Raw genomic sequence first — 10980 nt, forward strand, 5'->3', positions numbered from 1 at the left:
GATACACTTCTCCCACCAGCTCTCTTCCTCAGTCTGGCGCAATGCCATTGTCACATTGGGGATGCGCGGGACCATCTCAGACACACAGGCCAACGGCCACTTGTCCAATGAGCCGTGCTGGCACCCGCCCATGTGAGACTGACAGAAATGACAGTAAACATTTTTTGGGTAAAAAACCTATTTTTTGTAATGTACCTTTGGACAAAATGTAATCTTTTCTTCCTTTCCCTTTCAGGCACTTAAAAATGAGACATTTCAGGAATGGGTAACCGGTTCATTAAAATTCACTGGATCTGGTTTCCTAAGAAAACTGAAACAGTGTGGGAGGCAACAGCACTTGCCACCAGAGTTCGTAAGACCGACAAGGATGACGATATTCCCAATGCGCCAGCACCTGATTAGGAGGTACAGGAGGTGGGCACACTCATCCGTGGTTAGCCTCGCTTCCCCCGAAATTCTGTCTCTAAAATTAGGTCATTGCCTTAGTATGAAATCGGTTAGATGAGTATCACGTTTACTGGGAAAAATGAGGACCCTCCTTGTGACTTGACCTCTGGTACTGCACACACTCATCACAGCTTCCACTGCTGAAAGACAGTTTGGTCCACAGAGAACTAGTTAGGCCGTAACTAGTTCACTTGTTTCTTATCTCGGGCCCACAGGGTGAGTGTGGTCTACATGCACCACATTTAGTTTGAGAATCTCAGTTCTCCGAGTGACAAGTGGCTGAAGACAGGGCCCGGAGATGACGGGGTCCACGGAAATGCAGACGTGGGAGGTGTGGGCTGGTGGTCACGCTGCTGCACTGAGCCTGCCCCCGCCCAATGGTCCCCCCTGCGGAGTCGAAGCAGCTGCCCACACTGCCCACTGTGGCCCCCGTTCCTCTGTGAAGATGCTCTTTGCTGGGCATCGGGCTGGATGTGCTCAGAGGCGCTCCTGCTTCCTGTGACAGCGGGGGTCAGCACGGGGGTCTGGAAGACTAACCAAGAGCAAGTCTACTTCCTGTGGTAAAAAATCCCATCACCTCAGTCAACCTTCAACACAAAACTAAATCACTAAATCACTCGGAGAAATCCTTTGATGTGTTTATAAAAAGAAAAAACAAAAAATTTGCAAATTAAAAAAAAATCCTTAAAAAATGTCGTATCAATAGCCTTCTTATTAACAAATACAAACAGCTTAAGACACTTTGTGACTTCCTTAGGTCCTGGATCAGGGGGATGGATCCACAGTGAAGTTTTACTACTAGAATCACCTATTTGGTAAAAGCTCTAGCAAGGATTCCACTGACAAAATAACTGTTTTGGAAAAAAAGAGTTACAACTTTTTCCAAAATGTCAAAAAGAATAAAGATGTAAACACCACATACTTACATATTAATAGAACAATATTAATTCAGTTAAATAAATATTAAAAAGTGGCACCAACGTTATGGCAATTTTTCAGCACAAAAATGTAGCTTGAGGATATTTTAAAATAAATAGTTGCTTCCAACAGAAATGAGCGTTCTTAGCACAAACCAAACCAAGAGCGTCTGAGATAAAGTGCTATGAGACGAAGTGGCTCCAGGCTCCAACCTGCTCATCTGTGCGCAGAAAAGCCATCTGGGTCCCCGGGTCTGAGGTGTCCGCCACCAGGGAAGCGTCGGGAAGCATCACTAAATGTCAGGCTGAGGGCCATCTTTCATCATTTTCCTGTTTTCTTCCAGTGTGTGCTTAAATATTTTCTTCAGGGTGTTGTAAACTACTGGTCCATTTTCAGAGTCAAAATTAACCTGCTGACAAAGAATGAATAGACTCAGGACATGGTAGCAGAATTTTAATCAGCTGATTTGGGGAGAAGAGAAAGGAGGGTGGAGGGGCGCCTGGTTTGCCCAGTTGGTTAAGCAACTGCCTTCAGCTCAGGTCATGATCCCGGAGTCCCACATCGGGCTCCCTGCTAGGCAGGGTGTCTGCTTCTCCCACTGACCTCTCTCTTCTCATGCTTGTTCTCAAATAAATAAGTAAAACCTTAAAAAAAAAAAAAAAAAAAAAAAAGGAGGGTGGAGAAAACTCTGACTTCCAAACACAACTATATGCAACGCGCAGCATTCACAACACAGCTCACACGGCAACTCCAACTGAAAGACGATATTAGAACTGCCAATCGTGTCAATACCAAACTTATGAACGAAAACTCAAAAACTGAAACCCCCAGCCTGGACATGTGTCCTCATAGGTTGTCATGAAGCCAGGCAGCTGTGAAGGCAGTGTCGAGTGTGGAGACTAACGGCCGCGGGCACGGGGAAGGCATCTATCAAAACAACGCTTGCCAGCTATAAGGGCTGCCCTCGGCAACCCGCCCGGAGCCCCGCCTTCCGCCAGCCTGGTTCACACCCAACCTCTGTGACGCGCACACCACCATGCCCACAGCCTTGGCGTTTCTGGGAGCTGTGAACATGAGAGGCTCACGTGTTTGTTGGCCAAAGAGAACGTGCATGGAAGTTCGTTGCTTTGCTCTACGGTGGGGACACATTGAGTCCCTGCTGTTTGCCCAAGTTCAGCAGGCTGCAGGGTCGAGTGATGGGAGGACAGAGAAGCAGAGCAATTCCCACACATCTGCACACTCCCACTCCCACAGAAACAGTGGCTCCCTGGGCAGTGCTGTGGAGGGTCCGGGCCTGACCAACATGTTTGTGGACACAAGATGGCCGGGTCAGAGACAAACAACTCTATGACACCAGACAGCATGTGTGTCACAATCACACGGTCGCCCTCGCCCTCCAGGCCCCCCATCCCCCGAAGAGTTGTGGGCCGCACAAGCAGGGGCTCTGCATCCTAGCCGGTCTCTCCGAGTGCAGGTGACCCCAGTGTTTGCTGAGGGGTCGCAGGCCTGGGAAGCTCTGGCCGAAGGGAAACAGGACCCTTATCACACTGGAAGCAGCTGCTGTACAGCCTCCTTGAAGAGCTGGCCCAGAACGAGAGTGGCCAGGGCCTCTGCTCATGAGACTGTGCACAGGGCAAATGGCCATAAATGTCTCCCAACCTTTTCAAAGCTGGATTTGGAACAACTGCTATGTTGAACTTTTCATCAGGATCCCCCTAAAAGGCCAACAGAAATTAAAAAGAATTCCTACCACATTCAGAGAAACCAATACTAAGGATTTTTTCAATTAAATTCAGAAACTTCATTACATTGTTTATCCTACCTGAAAAACCTCTCATTAACATTAATAACGGTGTGAATCGTTCACTTTGCTAAGCACCCAACTGCAACTCTCCCCAAGGGCTGGTGGCCTCGCAGTCTGTGACGACATCCATGTAAGATGCAAAGGACAACTGAGCTGCTGGCTGTGGAAACTGCTGAGAAGAGACCTGGAGGCGCAAAGCTCCCGAGAGTGACCCAGACGCTTCCCAGACGCCTGCAAAGGCGCACTCTGGAGCGCTGCGGGGAGCCGAGGCCAACCACACGAACGGTGAGTGGCAGCATCACTCCTGTTTACCGCAGATGGGGAGAAGCTGGGCTCTGGGCCTCAGGACAGGGTCACGTCCCCTATGAGAGGAACCAGACGGAAAGGCTGACAGGAGCCTTTTCTTCCAGCACAGCCCTGGTTCTTGCTTCAGCCAGGACGGACTGCTGCAAGCCAAAAGGTGTGCACAGAAAACAAACTCTTTCATTACCTTCTGCTTTGATTTGCCAACTAGGGCAGGGTCCCGGGTCACTGATGCTGGGTTCTCAGGGGTCAGTTACGTGTTTAGGCCCAAAGTAGAATGGGCTCACCCAGAAAAGAATCTCTCCTACTTGGCACATATCTAAAATCATTTTCTCCACATCCACTTGTTTCTGTATGAAAGCTCTTTGTTTCAATGTTCTCCTTCAAAACCCCACAGTTCAGCTTTTTCTAATATCACTGTTGAGAAACTACTATTTTTTGGCCAATGTCTACAACTATGTTTGAGAAATGTCCGACACATTTCCATTATGGAAAAACATACTGAACTTTATTTTAGAGCAGGTGAGGGGCCTCTGGATTCTGATTTGCGCTTATGCTGACGGCAGCATGTGACCCACCTTGGTGAAGGCTTTAATGGCACGGGTGAGGATGGCTTCCTCCAAGTCGGCGGGGATCGCCTGCAGGCTCACGACACAGTGCAACACGCAGAGAATGGTCTGGTGCTGGCCCTGTGTTTGCAGAAATTAAAATCAAGCAAGTGGTTTGAAAAATGCCTAGAGACATAAGCTCAAAGCAACTGCACAGCCGGGAGCTGATGCGTGACCAAGTACACGTAACCACAAACACCAAACTCTCTACCAAGGGCTCTGCCAATCCTTCCTGTTACGTGTTCATACAATCTGAAAAGCTTTCGGGGAGATACAATCAAAGCTGCTTAGTTAGTACATAAGGTATAGCTGGATATGAACACAAGTGCAATCTCAAATCAAACGTCTTCCTTGCAGTGAACTGATGAGAGGACCCACTCGTTTCTGTACACACTGTTTCGGGTCCGCTGATGGATGCTGACGTGCCACGGCGGTATGTGGACTAGTGGCGGGTGGCCAGCGTCAGTACGGGCACGCCCTGTCTGTGGCAGGAGCTGCAGAGGGAGGACAGAACTTCAGGGGAAGGTGCCCGAGGAACGTGTCCGACTCGACTCCCAGTGCTGACTTAGAGAAGCAGAAGAAACCCTTCACCTCTGGAGCCACCACGTGTCGGCACACTTGCCTGAGCACCACTGACTGCGTTTCTCGGAATCTACTCTGAGGGCCTAACCAGAAATGCAGAAAACCTGCAAGCACAAGCGGTCACTACAGGGATGGCTACCAAAGTAAAAACCTGAAATGATGTAAACACCCCACATGCGGGGGTCGGGGTAAAGGATGGGGAAGGTGTGGTGGGCGCCTTGTGACAGACGGGTTGAGCTGTGTGCAGAGCCACTGGAGTTCAAGTCCTGCTCTCACACACGCTGCCTGTCTTTCCTGAGAGACGGGGCCTCGTCCTGGGCCATGGAGATGAATGGAGGGGAAAACGGAAATTATGACCTGACGAGGGCCTGGCCATAGCCCCAGGGATGACTGCTCTCCTTCTCTCACAGAGGGGAGAGAAGGCAGACTACGAAACAGACTCTGGATCCAGGGCATCCTCATCTGTGAAGTTACGTGTGCATGTGTATGAGCATCCGTGTCTGTGTCTAAAAAATGACATATATGAAATGTAGTGATCCGAAGGGGCACGTGCACCCAAATGTTTATAGCAGCAGTGTCCACAACAGTCAAACTTTGGAAAGAACCTAGATGTCCATCAACAGATGAATGGATAAAGAAGATGTGGTATATATATATATATATATATATATATATATATATATACACACACACACACACACCATGGAATACTATGCAGCCCATAAAAAGAAATGAAATCTTGCCATTTGTGAGAATGTGGATGGAACTAGAGGGTATTACGCTGTGTGAAATACGTCAGAGAAAGACAATTATCATATGATCTCCCTGATATGAGGAAGTGAAGATGCAACATGGGGGGTTTGGGAGGTGGGAAAGGAATAAATGAAACAAGATGGGATCGGGAGGGAGACAAACCATAAGTAACTCTTAATCTCACAAAACAAACTGAGGGTTGCCAGAGGGAGGAGGGTAGGGAGAGGGTGGTTGGGTTATGGACATTGGGAAAGGTATGTGCTATGGTGAGTGCTGTGGAGTGTGTAAACCTGGCGATTCACAGACCTGTACCCCTGGGACCAATAATACATTATATATCAATAAAAAATAAAAAATCATTTAAAAAAATGAAGTATGTGTTGTCCTTGACCATAGTAACAAATGCACTAAGTTTGACAGAAAGGACTTGCAGATGTTCACGGTGGGGCCGCTGGGATCACGGGTTTTCTCATCTGGCTTTGTATCTTCAACATGTGATGCTGGGCGTGCATTTCTTCTTACCTCGGAAGAACCTAAATCAGGCCCAGATATGGGACTCCGCGCAAGCCCCCTTCTTTAGAATGGACTTTAGTGCACGAAGCCTATGCTAAGGCCTTGGTTAACTTTAACCGCCCCACAGCCTCTTTACCTTCTCTAGCAGAGAGAGCGCGTCCGCGGCGTCCGTGTGGCTGCCGAGCAGCATGTCCACGTCCTGTTTGGTGATCACAGGCTCCTTCAGCTGCTCCACCCAGGACCACATCAGACTGCACAGGACGAAAGGGTCCCTTTCGCCACATATTCTTTCCCAAGCTCCATCTCGGGAATTTAGTTCTTTCTACAAAGAAGGGAAGAAAAAGGAAAATGGAGAGAAGGAGAGGGGAGGGGAGGAAAAGGGGGGATGGAGGAAGGAGGAGGGAGGAGAGAAAAGAAGAGAGGGAGGGAAGGGAGGGGGAGGGAGAGAGGGGAGGGGAGGGGTCAGAAGGAGGGAGACGGGGAGGAACAGGGAGGCAGCACCATTTGAGGTTTGATGGCCCTCAGGCTGTCCACGAGTGACAGTCTTAGGCTCAGGGTGGACAGGAACCCCTCCCAGTGCCCCCACCTCTAGGTGGCACATGGGCTGAGATGCTGAGTTTCTCCAAGCCTCAGTTTCCCTCTGTGAAGCTGACCCCTGCCCCACGTGTGCATTAAAGCTCCCTCAGAGGGGGGTTCAGTTGGCCTAAACGCTAAGCTCCCTACCCCATTCTGAAACCACAGATACTGTTCAGGAAGAGGGAGCCTTCATTTTTAGGTTCCTTGGAACAAAACAAATATACTGTGAGGAAGTAGAACGGCAGACGAGAAAGCATATGTAAGGCAACATTTGCAAATTACCCTGGGACGAGGAAAAGCTGACTAAACCTTCCAAACGGGCCCCAGAAAAGTGCTGAACAGTCTGCAACCATGGCAGACACACCTGCCTCACGTTCCTTTCCACAGTCCCGTGCAGGCCCAGACACAGAGTCAGCCCCACATCCTGAGATTGGACAGCGGAGGGGACGAGCAAGTCTGGCCCACGCCCCAAATGCTCGAGACAAGTTAAAAGCAGAAGGCCCTAACAGTTTACCTCGCAGAGAGCAGCAGACAAACAGGAAGGATTCTAACTTCTGATGGGGCTCAGCTTTATGCGTTAGTAAATAAAGTGTATGTGTGCTACAGGAATAAGCATCATAATTGCACATTCATTCATTCACGCATCGGGTCGGTTCACAAGACTCAGACTGGGACAGCCTGCAGCAGGCGGCCTATCCAATTCCTACAGCATCCGCAGCGGGGCCTGATGGCAGACGTGCGGGCCCAGGGAAGAGGGTACCTGGCCAGGAGCCCAAAGCAGCACGGGGCAGGCAGCGTTCCCTGGGTTTTGCTTGATCCCTGACGTGACGCTCCTGCCCTGCTGCCAGGGTCCTCTGGCTCTGGGTTCCTCTGGTTCCTCTTTATTCTCTCATAAAGAAGCCACTGTGTTTAGCTGTGTGGAGGCCCCGGTCCCCACGGGTCACACACACAGCCGATCGGCTCTGCAGTAACCAGAAGCTCGGCAGAGCAGCACAACTAAGGCCCTCCCAGGAAAATGCTGGTTACTCTGTTTTCTGAAATCCTCCAGGGGGCTGAGCAAGCCGTTAAACTCATGAGCTGCATCCTGGCCCTGCCGCATTCGGGCCACATGATCCTGAGCAGGTGTCTTGACCCCTGTGACCCTCAGCTTCCCTATCTGTGATCCTTAATTCATAAGGGTTGTGAAGATTAAGGAAGAATCTTAGGGTATCCTCTGCCCGCCGGGTCACCGTGAGAGAAGGTGACGCAGCGGCCAAGAGAGGTCCCAGCAGGGGCACGGGCAGCACGGTGCCGCCCAAATCATAGCTCTGGACTCCTTCCAGAACTCAGCTAGGTTGTTTTACTGCTGAAAGACTCATAATAAAATCCAGAAAGTGTAACAAAGGGCAAGCCTATCCAAACAAAAGGGTCATGTTCACCTCTGGAAAATGCTTTTGTATTTTGTGCTCCAACAGTCCCACCCACTAGGCTGACCTCTGAGGGGTCCGACCACTAGCTCTCATGGCTACGGTGTTGCAAGGGAAGGGCTCGCAGACTGAACAGCCAGAAGGACCCAAAGTCCTGTTCAGTTTGGAATAAGAAAAAATACTTCATGTTGTGGGAAGTCAGTATCTGTACATATTTGCTCAGTGAACGCCTGCAGTTCTGACAAATGCGCACGTGCTCTGCAGTCCCACAGCTGTAAGTGGGTGCAAAGCTCTGGCCAAGTTTTCCCACCTCTGCATCTGGAAGGTTCTGACCCTCCTGAAAAGTGTACATGCCTTGCTTAATTAATGCAGAATACAGAGGAGCAGCCACACAGATAATTCGTGGGACATTACAGACTGACGAGTCCAGATTTCACTGAGACAGGCCTCCCCAGGTCAGCCCCACATTTGGGCAGTTGACTAGTTTCTGGTAACTAGGTGGTTAAGGCCTTTTGTGTACACCAGTTCATTCAGGGCGAAGAGCACAACTGATTTAAGACTGTTTCTAATGAAAATACACCACAAAGAGGGGTTAAAATTTAAAATTGCACATTCTAAGTAAAAGCCCAGGAATGGACCCCAAAGACACAACTTTGGGTAAAACGAATGGCATAGGGGTGCCTGGGTGGCTCAGTCAGTTCAGTTTCTGACTCCATTTCGGCTCAGGTCATGAGCTCGGAGCCCCAGGTCAGGCGTGGTGCTGAGTTTGGGACCCTTTCCCTCCCTCTGCCCCTGCCCCCACACCTCTCTCGTTCGCTCTATATAAATAAATAACATCTCTTTAAGAAAACTAACGACACAAAGGTACTCTGCGGCTCGCTCCCAGTGCTTTGTGGAATCTGACCGTTGCCACACGGGAGCACCGGGAGGTCTGCAGGAAGGGGAGCCGAGCGGATAGCAGCCATCGCGCGTCCTCCTGACCTCACTCAACACTTGCGTTGGGGACTTTGGACAAGAGTTTTCTCTGATTTTACTCATGTGTCTCGGTCAGTGATTCTCCAAGTATGGCTCCCCACCAGATTCAGGTTAGAGATGCTCCAGTCAGTTCCTAAAGCTGTCTGCTGTGGTCTGTCTGTCCCACAAAGCCAGCAGGAAAGCAAGAAGCCACCACAGGCCTGGGCATCAGTGCCCTGCTCGGAGGACGCGGCTAAGTGCCAAGGACTGCGTGCTCTCTTTCACACAGACACTGAGAAACCTGAGGTTCCGAAGTCAGGTGTTACCGAAACAGGTCTTCAAATTCCCATAACCCTTCAATTTGGTAAAATGTATTCCGTTTTTGCTCTGACATAAGTACCCCCTGCCAATGCATAATTAAATGAGATACAAGTACCTGCCACATTTCTACCTTCCTCTTCACCTCCTCCTTCTCTGCAAACTCATCTAAGCTTGCCAGGGCTTTGGCTGCCAGTACTCTCCTGGCTTCGGCACTCAGTCCGGACTGCGCAGCACCATGTGCAGCAGCTGCGGACACGTCTCTGCTGTCCTGGGCTTGGCTGCGTCCGCCGGAAAAGGGTGCTTTGGGGCTGAAGCCACAGTCCAGGGGCCTGCGGGGCGTGTCGGAGCAGCAACCGGCGGGAGTTTCGTACTCACAGCGGGGCGCTTGCTGGGGAGAACTGTCTGATTCTGTCGGGGTATCTGCAAGGTTCGCTGTAACCGGCTCCCTAGGGTTGTATGAACCTGAAACACCCGAAGAGAAGGTTCTACTCCGCTGTACTTCCTTTGCAACAGTCTCCCTATGGAAAAGCGGTGACCCCTCATCTTTGAGTCCTTCCAGTCCTCCAAATTTAGCCTGATTCCAGAAAGAGAATGTATTTCGGACAAGCGTTTCCTTACTTGGATCAAGCTGTGGAGACTGGGGGGTGTAACAGTGGCTTATGGGCTTCTGCAGCCCGGGGTTACGGCCAAGCAAGGCCTGGGCAGGCCCCGTCCACGGAGTCTCCCCGTGCTCCAGAAGCGTCTCGGCCCTCTTTAAATCCGAGTCGCTGTAGCTGAGTCGCCTTTTCAGGTGAGTCAGGGGCTGAAGGCACTCGACATTCCGCCTCTTCCAGAGAGGGTCAATCCCTTGCTCGCTGGAAAGAATCACATCCTGATTCTCAAAATCCGTGGCCACCGCGGTGGCGGGGAAGCAGTCGGATGCGTCGCTGCCCTGCCTCAGCAACTCCTTATCCAGCTGCAGGGTGATCATCTCAGAAACCGTCTTCTCAATCTCGGCGGACAGGCTGGGCACTTCTGCCACCTCTGCCGTCACTACTGGCCTGTTCTCGGCTAAGTCCAGCAGCAATTTGCAGACGAGGTGGATAATTTTGGGTACGTGTTTCAGGAGTCGGGCCTCATACCCATGAAGCAGATGCCGCTGGCGAATAAGATACTGTGCTAAAGTCACGGCATGCGCTTTGGGGTCGCAGCAAGAGAATATATTGCGAAGAGGAATCAGAAACTGAGTAAACTCCCTTACGCAGAGCAGCTGTCCTCGAGTTTGTATGGAATTGGGTCGCTTTGCCCGAACAAATATAATTGCTTGGTCAGCAGTCATTCTTGTGGCAAAAACCAAGTAACATGCTATTAAAACGCCTAGGGGTGAAGAAGAGAAGACTGATATGAAAAAGTTTATCACTTACTTATTTACCACTCTCTAAGATTTAAATTTTGAATATGCATTAGGAAACCATATAAAGGACCATTTTAAGGACAATTATAACTTACTGACTTCTTGTACAAGTGTTTATTCACTTGTCTATATGTCCCTTCTCCCCGTGAGAACCCACAGTTATCTCTGTACCCTGAGAGGGAGTAAGTGTGGGTGAGGGGATGAAGGAGTAAGAAGGGGTGAGGGGATGAGGGAGAGAGTGTGGTGAAGGGGATAAGGGAGACAGTGTAGTAAGGGGGATGAGGGAGTAATAGTGGGTGAGGGGATGAGGGAGTGAGTGTGGTGAAGGGATTTGAGAGTAGTGAGGGGGATGAGGGAGAGAGTGTGGTGAGGGGGATGAGGGAGTCAGAGGGGGTGAGGCAA

The 10980-nt window shown here is 50.2% G+C and overlaps 1 protein-coding gene across 3 annotated transcripts in view; it reads right to left on the reverse strand.

Annotated features, from left to right (window-relative positions):
- Nucleotides 1-303: 303 nt before the first annotated feature.
- LOC111153583 (protein tyrosine phosphatase domain containing 1) overlaps nt 304-10980 on the reverse strand; it is a 44596-nt gene continuing 33919 nt past the window's right edge. For 2 of the 3 annotated variants that reach the window (XM_022512708.1, XM_022512706.1), the window contains exons 6-9: nt 9301-10541; nt 6065-6250; nt 4051-4161; nt 1658-1774 (exon numbers count right to left, since the gene is read on the reverse strand). In XM_022512708.1, the coding sequence (XP_022368416.1) occupies nt 1658-1774; nt 4051-4161; nt 6065-6250; nt 9301-10541 (1655 nt within the window). Of the gene's footprint in view, nt 1775-4050; nt 4162-6064; nt 6251-9300; nt 10542-10980 lie in introns of all 3 variants that reach the window. The other variant, XM_022512707.1, reaches the window with a different exon arrangement.

This window comes from Enhydra lutris, unplaced genomic scaffold (genome assembly GCF_002288905.1).
Source record: "Enhydra lutris kenyoni isolate GAN:26980312 unplaced genomic scaffold, ASM228890v2 scaffoldscaffold33, whole genome shotgun sequence".
In the NCBI taxonomy this organism is placed as follows: Eukaryota; Metazoa; Chordata; class Mammalia; order Carnivora; family Mustelidae; genus Enhydra; species Enhydra lutris.